This window comes from Lonchura striata, chromosome 1 (genome assembly GCF_046129695.1).
Source record: "Lonchura striata isolate bLonStr1 chromosome 1, bLonStr1.mat, whole genome shotgun sequence".
NCBI lineage: Eukaryota > Metazoa > Chordata > Aves > Passeriformes > Estrildidae > Lonchura > Lonchura striata.
This window is the reverse complement of record NC_134603.1, coordinates 60,154,943-60,181,647: the sequence shown is the minus strand read 5'-3', so window position 1 is coordinate 60,181,647 and position 26,705 is coordinate 60,154,943. Positions and strand designations below refer to the sequence as shown.

Here is a 26,705-nt window from a genome sequence, read left to right as displayed (position 1 = left end):
AATAAATGGATTCTTTAGCACTAAGATTACTGTCTCATGTTTATTTGATGCTTCATTCTCTTCAGAAATTGTATTGATGAGAATCTGGGTCACAAAGGTATTTGAATCTCTGCGCAAGTTGAGGGTGAATGAAGAGAATGAAGACATATAAACACTTCTGAAGATAAGTACAGTTAGCATCTAATGCATCTTTTAGAGAGTGTAAGCAGAATCACATTTCCATTATTTTAATATGGCTAAAGTGAAAGACAACAGTGGAGTGATATAATGCTTTCATATAACCATGGTGATATGAGATAAAGACAGGAGCTATTTTTTGCAAGAATAAATTTAAAGGCAGAGTGTGGGGTGTCAAAACAAGCCTTTAGTTTAGTTTTTCATCTATGAAGCTAGCATGCATAAACTAACTTACAGGTACAGCGTTCAGATGCCACATATTTTACTGGGCTGTCTCTCCCATAGGCGCTAAGGCTCAAAATAATTACTGAAGGTTGGCCACAGAAAGTTTCTGGAACGACAGTACCAGTGATGAACTAGATGATGTAATCAACACCACAAGCCTCACAGGGATTTGTGATGCTTAGACAAATATTGTACCAAATCAGCTCTCAGTGAAACAGGAGATTTGGAAGGGAGAGAGAACCTATTTTAAGCTGGTATTTGCAAGGAAGGTGTGCTTTTGTTTGATAGATAAATGAGACCAACAGATAGCTGCTGGAGATGGCAGCAGCCCTGCTGCTTCTTCTCCTGTGCTGTCTGACTCTGCAGTATGTTTATTCAGGGAGCTGAATCAATAAACTTTCTACAAAAAGCTGCAATCAGTTTTTCTGCCATCTTAGCTTCTGGTGAAAGCACATGGCCAAGGAATCAGGTAGGAAGATAGAGCAGAAAGCTAATTTGACTAATTTGCAACAGAGAAGCACTTCCTAAAGTTCCTGTCCACTGTAAAGTTCCCCAACAGACTGAGCTGGGTGGAGGGGAATTTGGAATTGAGAACAGTTATATTTGCAATCATGCGAGTTCACATCTTGTAAGGATGATGATATGGCACAGAGCCATCTTTATAATAAAGTCACACATAAATCAACTTCTGTTCATGGTCAGTACCATAACTTTCAGGCAGAAATATTTTTTGTCACAGGTGAAAGGAACCCAAGCAGAAGGAAGACAAAGGCAGAAAGGTTGTCCAATTTATTACCTCAGCTGAAGCTCTGGGAAACTGTGCCCTGTGAAAGATGTATTTACTCTACTAGCAGTGTATGAAAGGGAAAGGCCCTTGAACAGGCATGAGGAAAGAAGTGAAGAAAAGAGAAAAGCTTTCCTTCTGCTGAACAACAAGATGCAGCTCAGGTAAAAATCTTCCAAGCTAATATTTACTTCTTCTAGAAGCTAATCCTAATTTCAACTTCCCGATACCACGATTTCACTTAAATCATATTCTGTAAAGCATCTTCCCTCATTACCTGTGTGCTTAACCACACGAGCTGCAGAATGTGTCTTACCATACAAGTGTCCAGATCCTCCAAACGTTCTATCTCTGTCAACTCCTCAACTGTGATCATCGACCGTTTAGTGGGTTTTTCTTCAGCTAACTCAATCTCCAATGATTCTTGCTGTGGAAGTGGTTTGCCACGTCTGGTCAAGTGGTCAGCCTGGAGATAAATACAGGAACACACCAGTCAAATTTAAAAAAGACAAAGCGGACCCAAACAGGAAGTTTAGAGGATTTCAGTGATCAGAAATCCTAGAACACCAAGTACAAAAGGAAAGCTCAGTTATGTTGGTTAGTCCTCACACTGTTTTTGTTTCATAGAGAAAATGAAAGTGTGGAAGGGAAGCTTTTTCTTGGACCATTTTTTAATTATCAAATACACATACAATACCAGCCAATATGATTTTCATAATTATTCAATGGCCAAAATGTTTTAATTTGCTATTCACAAAAAAACCCCACAGTTTTAAATACTTCAGTTCTATTACACTGAAGAAATAGATAGGGAAAAGCTGTATCAACAATAAAGTCTGTTTTTAGACCTGCCTAGCAAAAACTGGTACTAGGGCCACAGAGAATGTTATAGAAACCACTTTGGGTTGTATTTGGAATGGAGTGGGCTCATGATGTAATGAAATTATGAAATATTTTCTAGTTATTTTGATAACTGAAGAGAATATTAAACAAACATCTGCTAAAAGCTGATATTTGAAAATCAGCTGTCCCAAATCAGTTGGTAAGAGAAGTCTTCCAAGAGGCGGCATAGCCACTGCTTCACATCAGCAGAATTTGGGACAACCAGTGGATTGCTGTTCTGTTAACCATCAAAAAAGGTCAACAGATGACCTGAGTTAATTATAGCTCATTTAGTCTGATGTCTTCTTAGGAAAAGCAACTGGAGAGCTGCTATGAATTTATCTTCAAGCACACTAAAATAGCTGCAATAATAATTAATGCTAATCATCATCTCATTAGACAAACTGAGGTCTTGTCAAACAAGGTTTATTTTTCAAAGTTGCCTCAAACACTACTATGCCAATGCAACAAACACAGACATTTGTGGGTGGTTGAATTGGTAGAACACGGCACTCCAACTTAAGGAGCTGGCTGAGGACTGCATCAGTGCATTTAATCTTTACTGTATGAAGAACTAGCTGCCAGCTCTCAGATTGCAGCTGTCAGCTGAAGATTAACAGTGTCAAATTAGACAGGATTTTCTCTAGCAGCGTTTTTGAGATCAGTACTCCTCAAGGTTTTCATCAGTGCTATATCATCTCAAGGAACCTAGAGCTAACAGAAACACAGCAGAGTTAAATGGTGAAAGGGACATGTTAGTCACATAGGCCAAAATGGATCACAACCCAAAATGCACAATCATTCATTAGAAACCCAAAGCAATGGCAATTAGCCAATTTTACTATCTTGCAAAGCAACAAGTATCCAGAAGCATTTAGTGGAAGGTTGGTCTAGCAAATCTTGTCCTAAAAATGAGCTGCCACTGAAACTCTGACAAAAGGAAGGAACTCTTATATTCTTTGCTTTGCAAATACAAGGAGTAAGGAATATCAGCAGAAAAACAATTTAATTCCTGTGGACTGTGTTCCTTAAAACACTTAAATAGTCTGTGTGGTTTTGGAAACCACAACTCTAAAAGCAACTTCTTAAACAGCTGGAAAAATTGCAGAGGATTTTCAGTGAAGTGACTGAAGGGCTGGATAAAACGACGTACTGTGCAGGAACCTGGGCATGTCCAGGTAGTGTAATACCACTGGACAGACACAGCCCAGTCACTGCTCATTCCAGCTGAGCCTCCTCCAGGACAAACTGGAGCTCATTCATGTGGTCTCTCCCACAGCAGGCTGTTGCTGCTGCATAGCTCCAGATACCAGAGGTTGTACCTTTGCACAATGCTGCTCTGTATTACAAAGATGCATGCTCAAGTAACTCAGTCTTCCATCAAAAAAAAGGGAGGGGTGGGGGCAGAAAGAGTGATTTGCTTTATGTGTCTGAGGACTTTCACACAGAGGAAATAAAGAGAAATATATATAGTTCTCTTATCTTGGGAAGAGAAGCATCTGAAAAAAAGTCATGACTGCAAGTTGAAGCCAGAGAAATTTCAATTAGAACTGAAGAGCAACTTTAGTCAGAATGACCACCCACTAAGTTCTTTAAAAAAAGAGTACTGGACTGTCCTTACAAAGCCTTGTTGCATTAGAAGCAAAAAAAAAACAACCAAAAAACCTGTGGATACAAAGTTGTTTATTTCTTCTACTCTTGATGAGGCAAGTACCTCTATAATAAATATCTGTGTCCCCAAACAGCTCAGGACCTTCAAGTAACAGTGCTTCCCTTTCTACATTCCGACTCATTTATCTTCAAACTTGATACCTCCATTTCTGAGGTAACCTCAAAACATACTCATTCAGGGAAGAAGGTCTCAGCAGTACCCGAAGAATTCTAAAGAATGAAATTACCTTTCATTTCATGAGCAGTCAAGCCTTATACCCTCAGCTTGATAAATACTAGGACTGCTCTTAACTAACAACTCAATACTGCATTCTGATGGCATTTTTAGTTCTAGATCTGACAACAGCTCAAAAGATAATAGGACAAGTATATAACACATCTCTTCCAAGGTTGCATTTTTCTTACAGCAAAGAGGCAAGAGCCCCAAAATTGTATTTCAAAAGATGTCAGGTTGTCAATGAAAATAAGACTAGTTTCAAAATAGAGCTGTCAAAGGAGAAACTGCATAAGTTATGAATATAAATGGCATTGTTGAGACCTGACATATTAGATATCAACCAAGAAAAAACTCACCAGTTTGTGGTGGCAATGGGAGAGTGCATCCAGGATTTCATCTACAACTCGGTCAGACAGGAAAGAAGCCACGGTCAGCTTTACTTCACTGTGTGAGGATTAAAAATGAGAGAACTTCTTAATTCACACAGGAGATTTTCGTCTTTATTACACATTCAACAGTGTGACGATTATCCACTGTGCTGTCATTTTATTTGAAGTAAAACATTAGAAGGTGTCAGGAGACATGACTGCAGGTTTCAGAAATAAACTCATGAATCACACAATAAACAGAGGAGCCTCTGTACCATATTTAACCTGCTTCTCACAGTTTTCCATGAGATGAAATGAAAACATCTGGGTAAGAGAGCTGAATAAAAATAAGAAGTGAAACTCAGAGAGGAGTACTCCTCCACTAAAATCATACAAACATGCATCCCAGACGAATGGGATTAGGACAGTGCTGTCTATAGAACACTACTCCACTGAACAACTATAATCCATTCATTTCCTCAATTATTTTTTGTGTTGATCAGCTGGTAAGGACAAGTGTACAATGCCATTTCTTCAGTCAATGCCATCATAACTTTGCTTCTTCTTTTGCTCCAGGTAACCACTTTCTGCCTCAAGAACTTCACATCAGCCATTTTTCCACTGCACAGACACATATGGAACACCACCACACCTGCACACTGATCTTAGGTTGCCCTAGTTAGTTCCTAACTCCCTCTCAAGGAAATATGTACCTTGAATTGCTCCCTTGGAGTCCCATCTTTGGTGACAGCACCAAATGCTCTGGCTGTGTAGGGCAGCTGATGTGGAGCCGACAAACATGACCACCTGAGCTGCAGCCCAAAGCTCCACCTCTGCTGCCTCTGCTTTCAACAACAACTCTTTCAACTCACATTTGCCAGCAAGTGACATGATTTTGGCTTATGGCTTTTATATGTGGACTGAGCTGTACTGGATTTAACAAAGCTATTTCTGCCTGCATTACTGCTGCAGAGAGCCTGGAGAAAAAGGAAAGGAACTCCTTGGAAAGGCAGTGCAATTCATACAGAAGTAGAATTGTGGCCAAACCACAGTGGGAAGAGAATGGGAGTGAAGGAATCTCCCTCAGCTACCAACATTAATTTCAAATAATATAACAAAGGAAAGATCACAGTGTGGCACCCTCACCTCACTGAGAGTTCCAGCTTCTACAATTAAAAGAGGCAGTAATATTTTCCTGGAGCCAAGATTTATTTGATAGGAATGAAGTGCAGAAAACTCACTCCCTGAACTATTTTAAACCCTCTGAAGGTATAGCTAGAATCTTTAACACCTTTTCCTGCCTATTGTGCTGCACTCTGCAAAACTTTCCTTCCTCCTCAAAGATATTAGCATCTCAATGCAAATGTCGTGCTTTTCAAGCATCAGGCAGAAAGGAACTGAAAAGGTTTAAGTACAGGTTAACCACATTATACTGTGTAAATATATTCTCTGGTATACATTCAATATGAAAAAAAAAAAGCAGTAAAAGATCAGTTAAGCGCCTAATTTTTTTACAGGACAAACTAAGAGTTATTTAGGGTAATGGTTTCTGCTCCAGATTTGTGGTTTGAATATCCAAGTTTCCATTTTTTAAGTATGTCTGTCTGCTGTGCACAGCTCCCACACAAAGTCCTAACAGCTATAGGACCAGACCAAATGTAACAATAGACAAAGCACTGCTACCAACCACTCAAAGCAAATAGTGTCATTTCCTTCTATTACATTAATCCAGTGTTATGTGAGAAAAGAAAGCTTTTTTTTAAAAAGGATCAGTCATGAAAACATTATTTGCGTACCACAAACCAAATCTTTCACTAAATATGAGAGCACATGCTTTCATGATCTTAGTTAGCATCCCTAGAGATCCCAAACACACGAATCTAAATTCCCCAGACCTGTAGGGCAATTTCCGGCTCTTTGAATGCCATAATATAGTTTCCTGTGAGTCACAAAAGCATTCCAGAATTCTTCTACTACATAAACACATATACACACAACCCAGAATCCAAATTCCAATTTTGTTAGATTAACCTCCTAAAATACCTAATTTTATTGAGGATATCAATTCCAGATTGCTCCAAGAGGACATTTTTTACAAAAGTGCGTGGGATGGAAATCTTCTCAGTGCTGGCCTCAATGAGATCTTCACGGATGTGAGCCTTCTTCATTACATTTGGGCAAAGGTTTTCTGCTGCATCCACCATAGACTCAAGGAGTGTCTGCAGCACAATAAGCAAAAAATAACATTAGATACTGGGATTGACTTTAGCTGTGAGGTGACAACATTATTCTGTTGAATATCACACTTTTAGACTTGTAGATTTTACAATTCTTCTTCCTGCTTTCCAATCTATTTTGGCATCCAGCTGCAATATAAGACATTTTACAAAATACAGCTTTGAGAATCAAAACACTTGTTCTGAAAATGACCCGCAACTGTACTTGTTTGCCTTTTCAAATATGAAACATTTACATCTCTGTGTGTTGAACTGTCAGAACAAATTATGTTCCCTTGTGCATCCACCACTGCAGTGGATGCTCTGCTGCAGCTGCCTTCCCTCTAAACTGTGCCCTGAATCACCAATTTTCATCAGTGCTTCAGACCTGCCAATTTGCAAGAAGCATCAGTAAATGAGGAAGAGAGATCCTGAGAACTCAGCACGCTGTAGATGGCTGGAATATACCAGCTGAATATTAAGAAGTAGCTACAAGCATGATCTGCAGTCAGCATGCAAACCTTTAATATATGGCTTTCATTGATATACATGTAAATCTACAGCAAACTTTAGATATAGCAAACCAATATTTATTCACACAGAACCATAGAATGGGTGAAAGGTTGGGAGAGACCACTTAAGGTCATCTAGTCCAACCTCACTGCTCCAGGTTTCCCAAGGGCAGATGGCACAGAATTGTGTGCAGACAGTTTTCCAGTATCTCCAGTGAGGGAGACTCCACACCCTCTTCAGGCAGCCTGTTGCAGTGCATGGTCACCCATGCAGGAAAAGTTCAAAGGAGGGTGGAAAAAAAAAGGATCAGGTCAGAGCCCAATTAACTGAAATGGGCCAACTTGTCTCTGATAAGACAAGGTTGATAATCAAACAGAAGAAGGTACTTACAAATAATAAAATAAAAGAAACAACAGTTCATTTTAATGATGTACTAGGTAAGCCTAGATCTTTTCTAGGCATTTGTAAATTGTACAAAAATAAGAACTGCACCCCTTGAAAACACTGCTGATTTCCTTTTTCTTCTCAATACCATACCACATGTGAGAGACCACAAATTCAACTCCGTTGTATCAGAGCTTTTTTCTCTTTGCACAGCCCTACCATAACTAGTAATTTCCTTATGCAGACAATAAGCAAGAAAAAAACACCATTGCTGCATAAAAATTTCAGTGATTCAAAGCAGTATGTTTGAGTCTGTAGCTTTTACAGTCTGGAAAGAATCAACAAAGCAATACAAAGTGGCCACAGCATAAGTGGAAAGTCCAATCTTTACATTTGATTTAGAGTTATAAGGGACAAGTGCCATTATAGCTAATAACATATCTTGTTGCTGGGTTCCCAAAAGCCCTTTAAGAACTCTTCCCACATTTCCTCCTTCAGTCCTCAAGCAGATTCTGGGGCAGCATAACTAATGAAGAGCCTTTCAAGCCCCTGTGGCCATATCCCCACAGGGGATGAAGAACTTAAATGTTAGACAACACTGAGCCAAGTAAACTACTAATGAGAGTTCCTGACACATCCATTTTTTCCATAGCATTTATTCACTGGTGCAATTGTGTAGTTTATTGTGAAAAAATTCCCTGGCCTTTCAAAGGTACTGATGAATCACAATCATAAAAGTGATAGACTTGCTATGCCGAATTAAAATTGCAGTCTAAGCAGAATCTTTCAAAATGGATCATGTCAAAAAATGCTCTGAGAAGGCATCACTGGGAAGCAGCAGGAAAAACTAGACCTTTCCTCAAATTTCCAAAATCAATTTTTACTCAAAAAATCTGAGAGAATGTGCAATTTAAAAGTCAGATAGAATTTGGGTCTTATCTTTAACTGCACAATTGAAGATCAGTTCTTTAATTGTGGTTTTTAGCTGTTGATTTCACATGACCATTATCTATACAAGGTATCTACAGAAACCTTTCCTTGCCTCCTAATTCCATGCCCAAACCTTCCACTGACAGAAAGCCATAGCTACCAATACTGACTGTGAAAGCACACACATTTCAGTCACAGGGCTGCAAGTACCAGTCACCAGGTAAAAGAAAAGAACAAAAAATTAACCACAGTTAAATCTTAACATTCAGAAGAAAGATACCATGAGGAAAAGGACTTAAGAATGATGATATCAAAATAAAAAATGGAACAGGTGATGGAGCCAACAAATCTTTTGCTCCAGGACAAAATTTAGGAAGAATATTTTGAGTGCTCTTGTCATTACAAAACAATTGTGTTTGCATAGGTTTCACTTGCTTATATTCCCTTGGGCCTTTTCTGACTGAATAATGCATCTCCAGGTTCTGTGTATCCACAGTGACACCAGCAGGAAAAAAAAAAGGCAAGGGTCTTGCTATAATTTCTCCTCTGGTTAACTCAACTCATTCCAATATATTGTTTTTCCTTACTCTAACTCCTTTCTTCACCCCTCTTCCTCTCCTTAAGTTAAAAAATAAAAGGAAAAAAATCTCTTATTTACTTAAAATGTGTTCATTGCCTTTAACCAATTTCCAAACTTCTTTTTAGAATCACACTCTGGTTGCTATGGAAACTAAAAATCAAAACTCCTTTTACAGCATACAGTGTTTTTTTCCCCCCAACAATTCCAAAAAAACTGTCCTTATGAGAGCTCCCTTATCTATCTTTGCGAATAATAAACTGCTTATGATGTTTTGAATTGACCTGAATAACTGGGGGAAAAAATAATTCTAATCCACATTCAACACTTCCTCCTCCATGCATAGAACTTAAAAGAAAGCCCTTCCACCTTAAGTAAAATCAATAAAAATGAGTGTTGGAGTATACAAAGAACATTATGACTTTATAGTTTTTTGTAAGCCTCTTAAAATTTAATGCTACACAGCCAGAAGTAAATTTAAAAGTTAGAATGGTTGAGTTAAAGTGCCTTTTGTTGTAAATGTGTAAAAGTGTAAATGGAAAACACGTTAATTCAGGAACATTCCAAATGTTGCAGAGGCTTTCTTTTTTACCCTCTATAAGACTCTCCAAGATGAACTTATTTAAGTGCATGAGACCAGCATGAAGGGCTGACCTGACTAGTCCTGTCCCAGTCATACCCCAGAGGTTCCACTGGGAAAAATCATATGGATAAATCACTTTTGTGTCTGCAGAAATCTTCACCTTATTTCATATAATGAGGAAAGAGAGAAACATACTAAAAATAGAGCACCATTTTCCTCCTCATTAACTTTTTAATTTCAAAAAAGTAATTAGTAATATGGCATTATTATTGTTCTTCATTATATTCCCACTGACTGAAGCATTTTCATGTTTCAATTGAAAGATCAAAGAATCTAAAGATGAAGGTTGTAAAGTGTTTAAATACTCCAGAACACAGACAAAACAGCTTAGTCACAGAATTTGGTCTGAGCTGCCCCAGAGCAGTATTTTTAAATTAATCAGCTTCCATAGAGATCCCAAATGTTGTTAAAATTTCTCCACCTTGTCTTCTTCCTGGACCGATACCTTTGCACATGCTGTATGGATGGCTCTTTGCTTATAACATAGGAAGAGCAAATATAACAAGGTGCAAGTTTCTGAGCAGCAGCTGGCTGAGCACACAGGTGGGAACACTGACAGATCAATAACATCTATTTCAAGAGCTGAGGTTTGACAGGCAACTTGTGAGAAGATTTCCTGTAAACATGCTTGTACCAATTCTTTGGGCACTCTCAATACCTACAAGTTACCCAAATTGAACAGTAAAGTGGAAATTCTGCATCAGGTTCAAAAGTGACCACTGAGAAAAATAATCTGCCAGGGAGTCTATAAAAAAAGCAGCTTTCACTCTACTAGGACTCCTGAACTACTGAGCACTTTCCTCCAGGGCATGAGGCTTCTTAGGGTGCTTGACAAATGCCTTTATAAAAAGGCTGAAGGAGCAATTGATTAGTCTTCCCCTTCTAGCAGATGAGAAAAGATGATGATAAACAGTATGTGCTCCTTCCGCCCACTGAAAATACTAAAGCAACCTTTTATTTTATTCCAATTGGGGAAAAAAATCCAAATTACACGGCCCAAAGTTATAAGAAAATAGTAATAGAAAGATAGCTAGCTAACATACAAATCTACTGAGAAGAAAAATTAAGTGTGGCACCTTTGCATGTAGCGACAGAAAACCTCAGCTTTAGTTATTTCTGCATGTGAGAGAGATGGTAACACATCTGTCTACAGACCTTAAGTTGCTCGTCCACTACCCTTGTGACTTCTCCAGCCATGGATTCAAGTGTCTCTTGGATTGGATTGGAAAGTGAACCATTTGCTCCTGCCCAAGCAGCTCCTCCAAGGTGATACAGATTTGGTAAAAGCTGTAAGACAGGAAGAGTACCTTCAGAAAATAGGCTGATCACTGTCTTCAAACCAGAGCAAACAGCAGGAAATGTCTTTGGCCAAAACAAAGTCTTCATAAATTAGAATTTTCTTATCACTTTAAATACTACCTACAGCTGGTCATCTGAAGAAAATGCTCTTTTGTGGCACATACTATTATTTTCAATGCCCGGAAAGAGAAAAGCTGCAAGCACACGCAGAGCTGCTCTCAGCACTGCCAGCGTGCTGGGAAAGGCTTACTGTTTTGGAGTTCTTAGCATCCCGCATCAGCCGTTCCGCACATTTGACATCCTCCTGTACAGCATCCACACCACAGTTCCTTAAAGAGTTGAGATGATCTTGCACTTTTACACATATTCTGTCAATCATCTACTTGAACAAAAGAAATACAAAAGGTAAAACATCAGAACGTTGGTCAAACACAACCTTAATCCAGTCCAGGTAGAAAATCAATAGTAGCATGATGAGATTTGCAGTGACAATATAAAAACCTGGAAAGGCATGATAAGACCTTGGCAGTATGTCAATACTATTGAAGGAAAGAACTACATCTCATAAAGACACCCCTAAGCATTGCAAAATAAATAACCATCAGGAAAAATAAATGCTGTGGAATATTTCCTCCACAGTAACCTCCAGGATAACTGCAAATAATCAACAAATTATACTATTTAACTGTTACTCTGGTTTTTGGATCAAATTTAATGCTGAAAATGTTGTTGATATACCTAAGACTATGGATTTAAAGGTCTCTGAATTGTTAAGAAGTTCAGAGAGTAAAAGAAAGCTCAGTTCATTCAACAACCACTAACAGCAATTTCTCCAGTCTAAGCAAAATACAACTGTGCAGGCTTCTGCAGTATCTGTTTAAAATGTAAATATTCCTAGTTGCAAGGGAATTAAAACTATCAAAGCAGAAGTTTCCATCAGACATTTCACAGTGGGATAAATTGAACTTAATCTGTACCCGCAAGACAATTCATTCAACACGCTGCAAATGCAGGGCAGGTGGTATATCTGTATTTTACAAGACAAACCACCAACAATGCCTGACACACAGTCAGCTTTGATTAAGATATATGAGGCAGGGAGATATAATAGTTAAAAGTCTTTATCAGCCCACTTAGCATACATTAGAACTGGATATTTGACATTTTGAAGCAACATCTGAGTGCATGCACCATCATGTAAAGTCTACAGTTCTAGCATCTTATATCATTAGCAATGAGAACTGAAATAATTTCACAGCATGCTCCTTTTTGGATCCACATGAATCTCTCTCTTCAAAGGGTTTTGGCTGGGTATTTTTTTACAAGTACAAAAAGCTAATTAATTATTAGATAGTAGAAAGTCTCATTGGGACATCTGGACAGAAAAAAAATACATTCTGGGAATAATAATGCAATTTTATCACACAACAGAGTCTTTTTCAGCTCTCTTTTAAAACTGGTTTTAATATCCATCCTTATTGTACACAATTTAATACATAAATCAGTAAATATATTTTGAAATAACAAGAAATTACATTTCCTGAAACCTGGTATGTATCTGGTGTTGGAGAAAAGCACAACCAAAACAAGCTATAAAAAAAATCTAAACTTATTTCATATAGAGATTGTTTACTTGGGGAGAAAAAGTGGCATTGAAGCAGAAAAATTACTAGAATGAAACAACTGCTCTTGCAGTCTTTAGTGCCAGTATATCTCCATATACCATTTTCTCTCTCAAAAGGTTAGAGTACAATTTCCGGTTCCAGTAACAAAACATGGTCCCATTAAATTGTAATAACAAAGGCAGAGCACAAGCAAACCAAACCATTCCTGGTTTCAACACTAGTTTACTTAGCAATACCTTGAGTTTTTCTCTACATGCTACTGCTATGCAGAAGACCTTCATTTCACAAATGCTTTGCTTCCAAATTGTCATTGATAATTATTATTTCTTGGGAAACAGTATAACCCATGAGGCACATCTTAAAATTACTCTGAATGAGAGAGGACTTCCTCCCCAAGCAGGTTTCAGGCACTGAGATGTCCATTAAGTAACAAATTCTCACCTGCTGAGTGGTGCTAGTGACAATGCCTTGCTGCAGCCGATATGCTTGCTCCTGTAGGTACTTCCTGGTCTCATGGTTACGAAGCAAGTAGTTTTCTATCTAAAAAAAAAAAAAAAAACAACAAACAAACAAAAAAAGGCAGAAAAAAGTTAGATTAGGAAACTGATTTGACTATTTGTTTTCAATTTTATTGCTGTGTCAGAATTGGGGACTGACAAGAAAAGCTGCCTAATTATTTATCATCTGCAAACTTTATTTTGTGTGCATTGGTGCTTAAAAACCACATTAATAAATACTAATTCACTCACAAACTAGTGAAACATGGTTAAATATTGTGGTTTTGCCAGTGTTTTCTGAAAAAGTATTCTATTTTGAACAATTTAGCAAGTTATGCTGACTAAAGATTAGATTCTGGTTTGAGAAATATTTGAATATTTAACTGTTAGGTGTTGTAGAGATCATGATGACTCAAGATATTTGATTCATTTCTTTTCAATGTCTTTGGCTTGCTGCAAGGACACAGATTTGAACAGCAGTATGTCTGAAGAGAAAATAAACTATCTAAAAGTGCTTAAGTGATAGTGCAGCCTCAGTTCACATGTTGGTTCATTAAAGCCAAGCAGTACAGAAGCACTATTTAGAGACGAGTGATTCCTGCTTACAGGCCACCACAATTGTCAGCAGCAGTACACACCCACCATCAGCCAGCTTCGATACACAGGGTAACCCCCTAACCCCACTCTCTCAAATTTGGTGAAGCCAAAACCACCTATTAACAACCTGTTCAAGGTTCATCAAAAGTGATGCATCTGGTCTGAAAGAGGGGAGGAAAGGCTGAATGAAGTGGCTAGCAGGTTGTGAGGCTGAGATCTGTGGGGATAGCTGCCTTTGAGGTGGCAGCAGCAGCAGCAAGAATTGCAACACCCAACCATGTCCCAGAGCAAATCCCTGGGCTTATCCAGTTTCCCCACCCCAAGTCAAGTCTGCTGTAGAGACACCCGAGCTCAGGAGGGCGGCTGCTGTGTCCATCAGTCAGTCAGTGCCGTTTTCCCAGCACCAGGCTCAGTCCATGCAGGGGGGCTTGCCTCCTCACCTGCAGGGAACACACCTGGGTTGTGTTCACAGCACCACTCCTGACACTGATATCTTTTCTAGGAGGTAACTTCCTTGTGTTGTGTAAAGAAAGCCTGAACCACATGTTAAAACAAACTCAGGGTCTAACAGTTTTAGCAACCTTGATATGAGTAAAAGGAAAAGCTCTTTGTACATAGTGCCTAATTAACACACAGAATTTAAATCCCTGTGGCCAGAAGCTTCCCAGTATTTTTTTCAGAAATGCACCTACCAGTCTAGATATGAACCAGGCCAATTATATTAAATGAGATGTAAGAAATACGTCCATCCCCCATGAATCAGATTTTTAAAAGCAGAATTGAGAGAATTTTCATGCATCAAAGAAAAAGATACTAACTACCAGCACTTCTCCCTGTAATACTCAAATTAACGAAAACAAGGATCATAGACATTTGCTTTTTAATCACAGTTATCTGTAAGAACTATTTATAACATTTTTATGGCCTTACCGTGGCTGAAGAAAAACTACTCATTAAAGAGATGTGAAATGTATCCCTCCTAATTGAGCAGGAGGCTTGTTTGGAGCTCACAAGATTTATCATATTAAAACTCAGCTGGGAGTTTTAAAACTCGTGCAAGTGGAACACTACAGATACTGTCAACACCTTTTCATCCAAAAGAAAATGCTGGTGCAGTTGCTTACTTAGGGCAACACAGTGTGTGAATTTTATATGTACAATATAAAACACAGGCAGTAAATGTTTTCATCCTCCCTCAAACTGAAGAGCACCCTTTGTCTTGTACAGAGCTGACTGCACCTTTTATGCCAATATAAAAAGCATGCACCAGTAATTCTAAACATTTGATAATACCCACAGGCACATATGTAACAAACATGTAGTTTCTAACTCTCTCTTTCATAGTCAAGCACACAGTAATACCAGGTCTAGTTTGCATATTTTTAGTTATGATATTCTGACACTACACTACACTGCATTCCATCAGCCTTCACTCCCATCATTCTGTGGAATAAAAAGCTCTTGCAGCACTTGATTACCATGTATATGTCTATGCAAAACAAACAATCCTTGAATCCAGCATGGAGTTCCTATTCAGCCAAGCATGAAGTCTCAGTCACTTAAAATGACTATATTTTTGCTGGTTTTATTTCTGTTCATTGGTGGCATATGCAATACCTTTTGCAGTGCCTCTTCTGTTTTCTCAGGGTTTGTTTTGAGTGCTTGGGAGGCATCATTCATTGGTATAGGCATGAATCTCAATGTATAATTCCTAAAGGAAAAAAAATGATGGTGAAAGTTAATCTAATTACTGTATATCTTTGTAATCACTGTACTTTTTTATGAAGAAAAACCTAGAAGGGAGACATAAAGTGCATCCAGCTTGTCCATGGAAGGTACTAAGAAAGTATTTTTCACATTTTTTAGTGGAATAGCTGGAAGTATACATGCTCTTTTTTGCTGCTAATTCTTTACTACCAGACAGAGGGGTAGATTTTGAAAAACAGTTATATGGTCAATGTCCAGTGGTTGCTGATTAAAAGCCTACCTGCCCTCTGTAGCTCTGTGCACATGGTTAGATTATTTTTGTGTATCTAAACAGAACAGGAATCAGTGCCTGCTGGCAACTGTATCAGATCTAAGACTAAATGGAAATACACAGTAATAGACAGATAGCAACTAAGAGACTGAGTTTTGAAAATTTACTATTTAATAACTTCTTGTGTTTACAACAATTTGAAGACACTTGCTGAATTTTTCATAAAAAGCTGACAAAACAAGCATAGCATCTCCACATTGCTTTACACAAACAATTGCTCCCTGCATTTTTCTTATTTGCTTGCAAAATATTTCTGCAGCTGTGTCCATCTGCTGCAATAAGAGATAAAAGACAGGGAGTTTGGTCCCAAGTCAAAATGACATTTAAACTCTGAGAACATAAACTGACTATCATGACACAGTTATACTTAAAATGGACATACAGTGGTATGTCCACACAACTTCAGACCTGAATAATTGGGGAGGGGGGAAGAGCAGGAGGTTTTTAAAACCTGGAAAGGAAATAATTATTTATATTTTCAATTAATTTCCTTTTATTTCCAGCAAACATTTCTTTCTCCTCCTTCTGCAAACATCCCAATAACTGTCTGTTCCTATTCCATCCAGAGCTACACAAATATATTTGGAACCCTCTATTCTGGAGCACTTTAAAGCTGGCAATTTCAATTGTGTCACCACCACTGATGACAGCAGACCACACTACTCCCAATAGCAGACACCTTAAATAGTGTGAAATTCCAAGCTTCTTTCACTTCTTCTCCCACCAGGTGCTTGGACACATGCAGCACCATTCTCTGAAGGGCAGTGTCCTCCTGAACTGCAAACACATCAATTCCTCATTGATACCACCCAACATTTTACTTGAAATGATAATGGAAGGCTTGTATGTTTCTTCCCCAATGCAAACATGGTATAGACTGTCAGTTGTCAGTCTACAGCATCCGTCAGAAATTTAACTCTTCTTTCTAGTTGTCTTGCCCTTCAAAAGAACATTGCAAACTATACAGACCCTGTTATGTGTCCTCATGTAATACTAACCAGCGTCTACCATCACGGGGAGAATTTTTAAATGTCAAAGATACTGAGCTCAAAGACAGAATATTACAGAACTTGCTGATTGCCTGACAGGTGAAGTATTTATTTAGTTAAAAAAAAAAAAAAACAAACCAGAAGGTAGATTTCTAAGGATCTCTGCAGCTGTTTGACATTTAATACGTCCCAAATCTGCAATTGCCAGCTCTCATGCTAAATTCAATTTAATCAAAGGCTTAGTGCACCCTCCCTCACACATATGGACACACAGAGCTGAAGGAGGGTAAATGAAAGGTAAAGAGATTTTCATGGACACACAGTCACAGAGGCAAAACTTGAGAAGACCACTACCCTAAGGGAGGAAGGAAATCCTCTGTACTTGGGTTGCTTTCAGATACACAGTATTATTTTCATCTAAGAATTTACCAGCCCTTAGGGGAAAATATCAAGAATTTAAAGCTCACTTTTCAACTTTACCGTTATGCTTTGTTTTTCTCTTTTTCCTTGAAGTCTAAAATATTCCCCCATTCTTCTTTTTATTAACATTCCACTTGTCTCTTGTAAAAGAGTACATTTTGCTACAAACTCAATAATCCAGTAACTTCCTAACACATCAATATACTCAGCAAAATACCTATATTTAAAGGATGTTAAATTTCAGAGAGGTGCTCAAAGACTGTAGAAGGATGTCCCAAAAGAGGTCCCAAAACCCTCTTCTACATACAACATGTGTGACAACAGTCTTACATTTCAATACAGTATTTCCTCTGTAGTAACTTCTGATCCACACACTATGTATGCTCTCTGCTGCAGTGGAGATTTTACTTACAGGAATAAGATCATCTGTTTTTCAGGTCAGGGTGTGTGAACTTCACATCACTGCTAAGGGAAGAATTCATAGCCCTCTAACAAACTCCAGCATTTCTCCTCAGTTACTAGAACATCAGCTATTTCTTCAGCCAGTCCATATAGAAAAAAAAAAACTTTCAGAAATGAACACGAGAAAATGCTGTAGAGTCCTGTGACAGAGGGGGCTCTAGGCTGCAAAAGCACATGTTTATCTTCATATTAAAATTACAGAGATACAAGACCCTGCTTATGGCCAAGCTGAATAGGATGCCCACTGTTCTCAAATGCTCTCCTGAACTGACATCTGTAAGGGACTCTGCAGAAAATCTCAGGACTTCACAACACCTGTCTGGGACACCCCTGGGCCAAAATCTGCCAACAGCCATGCTCCTGGAATTCCCTTACAGAAATAACATTTTTAAACAGCAACAAGCAGACAAAGAAAAGCTGGGAGAAGGGGAAAGAAAAAAAAATCTTCCAATTACTTCAGCCCATTTTAAAGTCTGCTACAAATCCCCTCAGCCTCCTGCCCATACTGCTAAAGCCTACTTTTCTTCTTGTTTTGTGGTTTGGTGGATGACTACTTTTCTTAAGATCATAGAACATGGAATACATATCCTCAAGCATCTTCAGTATATTTCATTCTATTTTGAGCAATGGTTCTTTTCTACAGAACATTGATGACTTCAGGTACTTTTAGGAAACATATGGTGAAGAATATTCTCAAAATGTGATCTTCAAGATGGATTGTTTACAGCCTAATTGTTTTCAGCCAGTACTGACAGTCCATCTCTTCACGTTTAAACCTTTGTTGCTTGTGGCTTAGTTTGTGATGTTATCAATGATTTTGACAATTTAAAAATGTTTAAGGCAGCACAAAATGACCTCAGCTTCCAAGTTAAATAAATGAGCTGTCACCCGGAAACAGTACAGCGTCAAATAATTAACTGTGGCATTCTGGGGGTGGTTTTGTTTAGACTACTTGCTTTTGCCTCAGGATTTCCACCCCTTCTCTATTTACTCATCCAAACACTTTGGAACAGAGAAATAAAGCTGATGCTAACCATCAACATACCCTTGTTGAAAACAAGGGTATTTCTTTTCCTACCAGACTTCCCCATGCTATTTGCCCTTTGGCAGAGAAATGTAAGTTGACAAATAACCTTTGCAAATTATTATTCACTGCTATCAATGGAATCACTGCAAGATTTGCCTAATTATACATCATTTATCTAATTTCCCACATCAGCACAATTGAATTCATTTCAAAAGCGAGTATATAAACTACAATAGTTTCACAAAACAAGTAACTTCATAAGCTCTAACCTCATGACCCCTACAAGGGTTGAGATGCTCCCTTAAGTAATTATACAGTTTTACAAGATACCTTGTCTAGAACATAGCAATTGTAGGTTACATTCACATTCCAAAGAGAGCCTTTGCTACTGTCTGAGGGATTCAATGATGTGAAAAATGTCAACTGCTGCTTAATTTAAATCTGTAATTCTTCTCTCTTAAGAAAAGTAATAATAACATATAAAGAAATGTGATAGAGGTGGAGGGACATGAAAGCAATTTAACAGCTATCACTGGTAATGGCTGCATCTCTGAGTAAACTCATAGAAGCAAAATGACCCAGACCATAGCAATTACAGAGAAAAACTGCAGTTCCTGAGATCATCACTATTATTTTCAACTTGCTAGGGGAAAGAAAAAAGTCAGACCACAAAGGCCCACTTCAGTAATTTTCTGTTATTATGTACAGCTTCATTCACTAGAATAGAATTTCTGCACACCATCAACACAAGAGAATGAAGCAAAGAGAAAATATTACCAAATTCAGAATTTTAATGCTAAGAGCAGAATTCAAGGACCTTATAGCAGAGTATGGATGAAAGAGCCACAGAGCCTCTTCCCATCCTTTTGAAGGATGTGAAGTCATGAATTTTCCTTTAAATTAAACATCCTGATGCTTAAAATTGAGAGCACTCAACATCTTCAAGATCGTATTGACTGCGGTGGGAACTGCAGCTGCTCAGATCATTCAGGATCTCTGGCCTCTTCATCAGACATTCAGTTAGTTGAGACTTACTTTTCCAGCGCCACAGCTATGTCCTGGAAGCCCTGTGCAGTGATGTTATTCTTGTCCCATATTACAGTTCTGAGAGGTGGTGGGAAGAGGAAAGAAAAATAGAAGTTAAACAAGAACCACCAAATAAATCCATAATGAAACTTTGCACATTGAAATAACACACTGCTGAATATTCAAAATTGCAGAAGGCAGCACTTAAAAAACTTGTCTTAGACACTAAATCCTTCAAATTACAGAAATTGTGGACAAATACCCAAAATCCAGGCTCCATTACTTTAAGGGGGACTCTACTGCATTTTCTATCACTAATATAAGCACATTACTTTTCCAAAACACAATTAATAGAAAGATTTGGACATAAGTTCCTGGTTTTTTTGAGGAATAGCATAAAAACCAAAGGTCAAATGTCAGCTTTGCAAGGCCATACTGAAAAAAACCCAGAAATTTGCAGTAACTGGTCAATCTCTGTTCCACATAGCAAACATGTGTTTTAAAAATTCATGCTGATCAGAGGTCAAAATTTGCAGGCTATTACACATTCAACCCTGCACTAGGCTCCTCACACTGTTCATATGATTCCACATGCAACACAAGTAGCTGCCAAAATAAACCATTAGGTTAGGTGCATAAATTGTAGCTCTTTTGAATACACAGTAATGATGAGAGTGATCAAGCCTTCCCCTCCTCCCCCAGTCCAGACCACTCAAGCAGACTGCCTGGCAATTTGCAAACACATGTTCAAAGATCTCATTAGTAGGCAAAAGAGACAGACAAGCAGATAAATCTTGCTTCTGCTAGAGCATCAGTTGTAGCTGTTCTTAAAAAAAAAGGCACAAAACCAAACAAAGATTTCTGGTGTTTAAAAGAGAAAAAAATAAAAAGATAGATGCCATGCTTTCACACATATTGACATCCTTCTGTTGTTGCAGAATTATCCCTCTGTTTTTTAGATGAAAGATAAAGCAAGGAGGAGAGATTCTACACTCACTCTGCAAGCATCAGATATGCTAAGGGTCAAATCTTGAATATTTCTGCCACTGGAAAGTGTGTTTATATTTCTACCTGGGTGTCATTTTATAACATATTTGGCAGAGCCAGTTACCATTGCATTATTCAGTCTGTAATCACACCACAGACTGTGGTGACATTATGTCATTGTGACATGCAGCATACTGTGAAATGTTTCAGTCTGCCACCCTGATATGTATCAAGACTTTGCTTCTTAAGATAGTGTGGTCATTTCAGGTTAATACATTCAATAAACCTAAGCCATCCCTCCAGTGCTTTCTTGACATTTTTAATATTCAGTTGGGGCATAGCAACACAACGGCCAGAGGATCCCTGCCTCTGAACCAAATAGCCAAGACTGCTTGGGGGAATTTCTTATCCTCCAGGGAACAAATACTTGGAGACAAAGTAAAAAGTGGTCTTTTTACACCGGCAATGCACTGAGGAATGTTCATCTGCACAGTCTTACGAGGAGGAGGGAGAATTATCTTTCCTATGAGGGTGACATATTTAGAGGTCTCCATCCAGATTTACTATGATTGAAGGTTTTAATGTTTGTGAAACACATGCTGGATAGAAAAAAAGTGATACTCTCAAGCCACCAGTGCCAGACATGCTAAAAAGCAGTGAAGTTGTTGGGCAGATGAAGTTGCAAAGAAGATATGCCAAAGTCCATCAACACAGTAGGAAGGGGAGAAGGGAAGGATGGATGGTCCATGCTGCTCCCCATTCTGAATTCCACATGCTCTTAGTTCTACAAATTGACACTTAAGAAGACAAAGAATAATTTACTTCAGTTTCCTACCCAAATATCAGAATTTTCTCTGCTGGGAAAGTCTCCAGTAAGAAAGACATAGCAGGAGAGAAGAGAATAGCTAAGGACTGGAATTGAATTCCCAGGGAAATCGTAGAATCTCGGTACTTGCAGATCTTCAAAACCTGCATGCACAAGTCCCTAAGCAACCTCAGATAGCTTTAAAGTGGCCCAACTTTGAGAAGTGGACTTAATTGAGAGCTCTGTAACAATGTAATTTTTTTCTGTCATTCCAGAAATTTGGAAAGTCTTTTGATTCCAACAAGAGGCCTTTCTGTTTAAATGTAGAAAATTTTCCTCAGTTTCAGTTAAGGAAAAGTTTTTGAAGGGACAACTTGCTTATTTTGTTTTTCTGTTGTTATTTTCCTTTCTCTTAAGAAAAAGAAGAATGAGAATCTTTCCAAATAAAGACACTCTTAAGTGGCTGTACATAGAAAGGTTCTGAAGAGAAATAGATTGAGAATAAGCCCCCAACTTCAGTATTATTAAACCACTGTTTACTGCAAATACATTTCCCTTACCTGAGTTTGGTGTTTATCTGTAGGGCTTTTGCCAGCATCTTTGCTCCCATATCTCCCATGGCATTTCCACTAATATCCACTTTTGTGAGAGAAGTATTGCTACCCAAGGCATTAATAATGATGGTGACCTCAGTCTTCAGCTTGGAATCTGCGAGGGACAGTGACTGTAGAGGCTGTGGATCATAGAAAAGGCACTGATAACAGAAGCTGATAATGCACTCATTCCTCAAGCACCAACTAAAAGAAGTTACAAGTTTCCAAATTCTTGGGGACAGCAGTAAACATCAAAGAGATGTCTGTGTTAGCTGCAGATCCTACAACACATGATAAATTGGGAGTTAATAAATTAGAGCACAGGTGTCAAACACATGCACACAAGCAGATTAATTTGTAACACCCTGTGAAAAAATTATTTTCAAGTGGCAGTGCCTCCAACTTCCTGAGTTCTACTAAGTACAGAATATTGTGTAAACCTCAAAAAAGGCAGATAACAACAACCAGCTTACAAGACAACTTCAGTGCCCAGTGGGTTTTGCTTAACCAGCATTCGTATTTTCAGTGAGAGATAAAAAGTATCTACCACTCCCCTTCTCTCTCTCAGGCTGAGAGATTTGCCCAAGGGCAAATTAGAGTCCAAGGCATTGTTAAAACATAAACAGTTCCCTTAAAGTGATTTATTATTGTTACTTCAACTTTAGGAGTGATTTTGCATATTGTTCTTTCAACAAAGATAAAATTGTAGCAGGTCTGAAATTCAAAGCAGTATTGAGTATCTATTACAATTATTAAGTCAATAAATATTATTAACAATGGTGTTTTGACATCCATAACTACAATAACTTTCAGTGACTTTATTTTTTTATGAAGCATATTAAGCTGAAACTACCTTATTTGACTTAAGCAAGTCAGACTCAAAAAAACCTTTTCTAAAAATGCCCATATTTCCTCCACTCTCAGTGCCCCCAACACTCAAGAGCAGCACCTCAAGAACCACAGTCAATCTATCCCCAGGCCTTGCATAGATATTGCAGCTCATAAAGGCATAATTTGTCTTTGGTGATGAATGAGGACCCCACAAAACATTTCCCTTGCTCAGGTGTGAGTCCACAGAGAGGAGTGTATCGTCATTATACACCCACTTAGGCACATATTGAAGGATGAAAGTTTGGAGCCTAAAATCCTCAAATAGCCAGCATAGGAAAATCAACATCTCATAACAATGAGCCACAGTACTTATGTTAGATCAATGAAAATAAACCAACCAGACTGTGCACACCTTCTAAGATCCAAGGTACTTGCATCATGCCTGCTATACAATGGGATCTGACTCTCTAGACACCATTGGATAACAGTGATAACCAAAAATCTTGCAACAATGCAAGAAATGCACTTACTAATGAGGAAAAGCACAAAAATTTGGAGGCACAGCAGGCTGATAATTATAAAGTCTAATAATAACACAAGCCACATGCTGGTTTTATTTGAAATGGAAGTTATTAAATTACTATGCTAATGCCCTTAATCTGTTTTTGAATTTTATTGCACAACATGAAGACGAATGTAAAGAATTATTAAGAATTTAAAAGCAATATTAACAGAAAAATGCTAACATCACATTTAGAATGACACTCAAGATCTCTTGACAGAAGTCTGAGAAGCCCTTTTGCTGACAGATTCACAGTAAAGCAGCACCATGCAGCACTAGGAGAAATCAGCAATAAACTTGTGAATGTGAGATTGTTTCTGTTTTTCATGTGTCATTTTAGAAATGGGCATTGGAGTAACTGAGCTGCACGTGATCCCTCCTACATAATTTTTCTAAATCTAAATTATCCTCCCAGGAAACTTCTTGCATTCCATCACTGACAAAATAGTATATGACTGAAAATGCTTCTGTACTGTATTTTGTAAGGATTGACAGCTATGCACCACCTAAATATTAATGAAATTATCTGATCATTACATCAAGAATCCCAAATAAAACAATAGCAAGCAAAAAAAAAGGAAACATCCAAACCAAATCCCCCAAAAATATGGGCAATATACAAACACTTCTTTTATCACCTTAACAGTTTTAGCTAGATATTGAGAAAACAGAAGTCTAAGGACCACTTTCAGTGTCCCTGCTACAGAAAGCAGGTACTTTACCAATACAGAGAAAATGCCTTACCACAATCTTTTTAAGGAAGAGGAATTCTTAAAGTACAAATATACAATTAGAAATGGCATTATTGTATCCATTGATTCAAACTTCTGCGGAAAAAATCCCTAAGAATTAAATCAAGCTAAATTTGTTTTTCCTAAGAACAAAAATTATATAAAAACCCTCAAAAAGCCAATTCTGCACCAAACACTGTACTAACAACTAAAGATATTCATCACTAGAAATTCACTGCACCTATGCAGGAGTGATGACCACTCTGAGTAACAACACTGCATACCTGCAGTGTAACATCTATTTTTGCAACAAGAAATGGAATGGCACAGTAATAATACATTTTAATGGTCTGCACAGTATAGCAACTATGTATATAGAAAAGACATGGAAAGAACAAAAAAAAAAAAAAAAAAAAGAAAGAAACTAAATATTACATTTTCATTTATATAAAACACCTGTGAAGTTCTGCTATGTAAGTTACTACTACTGCTTTTAAATGATGCAGAATTACATTTGGATATCACTCCATTTTAACAGTCATAGAACCAAGCCACTGTTTGAATAATTTTACTCATGACTCACATTAACACAGCAACAAAGCTATTTAAAATGTGCATAAATACATGAAGAAGCATTTAGAGATGATTATTTTAGATTAAAGCCACTTGCTTCAGCTTTCCATGCAGACAATGTGCAGTCCCTAAACTGTGCAGTGTGCTCTAGGCAACATCACACCCTGATCTCTACAACTGCATCTTAAATTTTTAATCTCGTGTGGCAGCAAATGCATACTATTGCAAGAACGAGGACCACCCCATTTAAGATTCAAAACCAAACCGAAATAGCTAGAGACCTAAAATAATTATCTAGCATTGAAATACAGTAAGGACAATCCTAGGCAGCTTTCTGCAACATATTCTTCCCACAGTGCTACAGTATCTGTCCTCAACACTTTTGCTGCTAGGAGATAGTTCACACTGGTTTTAGCACTTAATGAGACAGAAAAAACCAAGATTCCTTCACTGAAGAGGATTAACAAGAGAAAATAACACATGGAAAGAAGAAGCAGGGTAACCCCAAAAGGATCATATGCTATATCCCAAATGTTAATGTGTGACATGAAGGAGAGACATTTATTTTACGTATCTAAATGAAACAACTTTTTGGTGAATTATTTCATTATAACACTCTTTGAAAACAGGATGAGAATACATTGTGTAGGTTAGGTCAGGAAAACACAGTGGGTAAGAATTACAGGAGCACATCTGACCAGTGTATAGTGTAAAAGGCAAAAAGTAGAACTGCAAACAATGTTGAGAAAAGAAAAGGAATGCAAAAAATGGAAGCTAATGATGCAAAGGAGAGTGAGCTGCAAGAATGGTACACACAAAATTTAGCAGCTACTTTTTTCCATTACCTGGAAGCTTCAAAAATAGAGCCAGGGAAGATAAACAGAAGGTTGTAAAACTTTAAATAGAAATAATACAGTGAAAATTGAAATTTTTGTTCTTAAGAAAAGATAGCATGAAAAGAAGATTCTTAAAATATGGTGAAAACCCCAACAGCATATTTGAGAAGATGATTTAGGTACTGAAAGGACACAGAGTGCACTGAGGAGGTGTTTTAGGGTATGGTCTAAGTGGGAAGAAATGTTCATCTGCAACAGAGCACAGAAATAATGGAAACAGAAAACACACTAAATTACATTTGCTTGTGATTCAGTTCTTCAGGACAGCTGTGAAAGGATAAGCATGAGAAACAGGGCAGGACAGAGACAAATGGCCACACAGAAGCAGCAGGCAGTATCAGATTAAATGAAACCCCTCAGTTCAGGATCAACAGGAAAACGAAAGAAGGGGAAGGCAGTCCTGCAGCATTCCCTTTAAAGGCAGAGTAGGAGGAAGTGGTCACACAGCACAAAACAAAAAGGCCAGCTTGGTACAAGAAGTAACAGAGTTTCACCAATGCATTACTTAGCACGGCCCTACATCTAGCTTGTGCAAACGAGTACTTTTATTAGGGCGCTTTCATTACAGGCGTTGCCTCAATTAGAATCAGTTTTGGTATTTGTATGCAGAACTTTACCACTTCACACTGACTTTCCATGCTTTAAAGAATAAAATGTGCAGGAAGGCACAGAATCAAGAAATGCCAGTACCACTAAACCCATTTAAGAGGACAGAAAGAGCATAAAGGACTAGTTTAATAAATCACTTCAAATACAACTGAGAACTAAGAAAAAGGGAACATGGAATATGAGTCTAATGACCTTGCAAGGAAAGACACATTGGAAATCCTGGTTAAAACTGCCAGGACACAGACACAGATGGGAGAAGACAGCCAAGCAGTTAATATAGAGAGCATGAACTTGGAGGTGAGACAATAAAGACAATAGGAAGTAGCAGGTGTTCAGACAACCTGAGTCTACAGTTGGCTGTCTCTGAAGAATGAGGAAATCTTGCTTGGCACTTGCACAAGAAATCAGGGAGAAAGAAAGGACTAAGAGTAGATAAATAAAGATTGACAAGCATGAGAGTAACAGAGCATCTTAAGACCCCCCTTCTAACCAAAACTAGAATACCAAGAACAGGCAAGAACACAAATCCAACCACAGAAGTCTTTCAGAAT

The 26,705-nt window shown here is 38.0% G+C and overlaps 1 protein-coding gene across 6 annotated transcripts in view; it reads right to left on the bottom strand.

Annotated features, from left to right (window-relative positions):
* CARMIL1 (capping protein regulator and myosin 1 linker 1) overlaps positions 1-26,705 on the bottom strand; it is a 194,785-nt gene that overhangs the window by 39,962 nt on the left and 128,118 nt on the right. For all 6 annotated transcript variants that reach the window (XM_021528664.3, XM_021528667.3, XM_021528666.3 and 3 more), the window contains 9 exons: positions 21,920-22,092; positions 19,577-19,645; positions 15,223-15,316; positions 12,953-13,051; positions 11,137-11,265; positions 10,743-10,874; positions 6,368-6,543; positions 4,313-4,400; positions 1,503-1,652 (listed from right to left, as the gene is read on the bottom strand). In XM_021528664.3, coding sequence (XP_021384339.1) covers positions 1,503-1,652; positions 4,313-4,400; positions 6,368-6,543; positions 10,743-10,874; positions 11,137-11,265; positions 12,953-13,051; positions 15,223-15,316; positions 19,577-19,645; positions 21,920-22,092 — 1,110 coding nt within the window. The remainder of the gene's footprint in view (positions 1-1,502; positions 1,653-4,312; positions 4,401-6,367; positions 6,544-10,742; positions 10,875-11,136; positions 11,266-12,952; positions 13,052-15,222; positions 15,317-19,576; positions 19,646-21,919; positions 22,093-26,705) is intronic.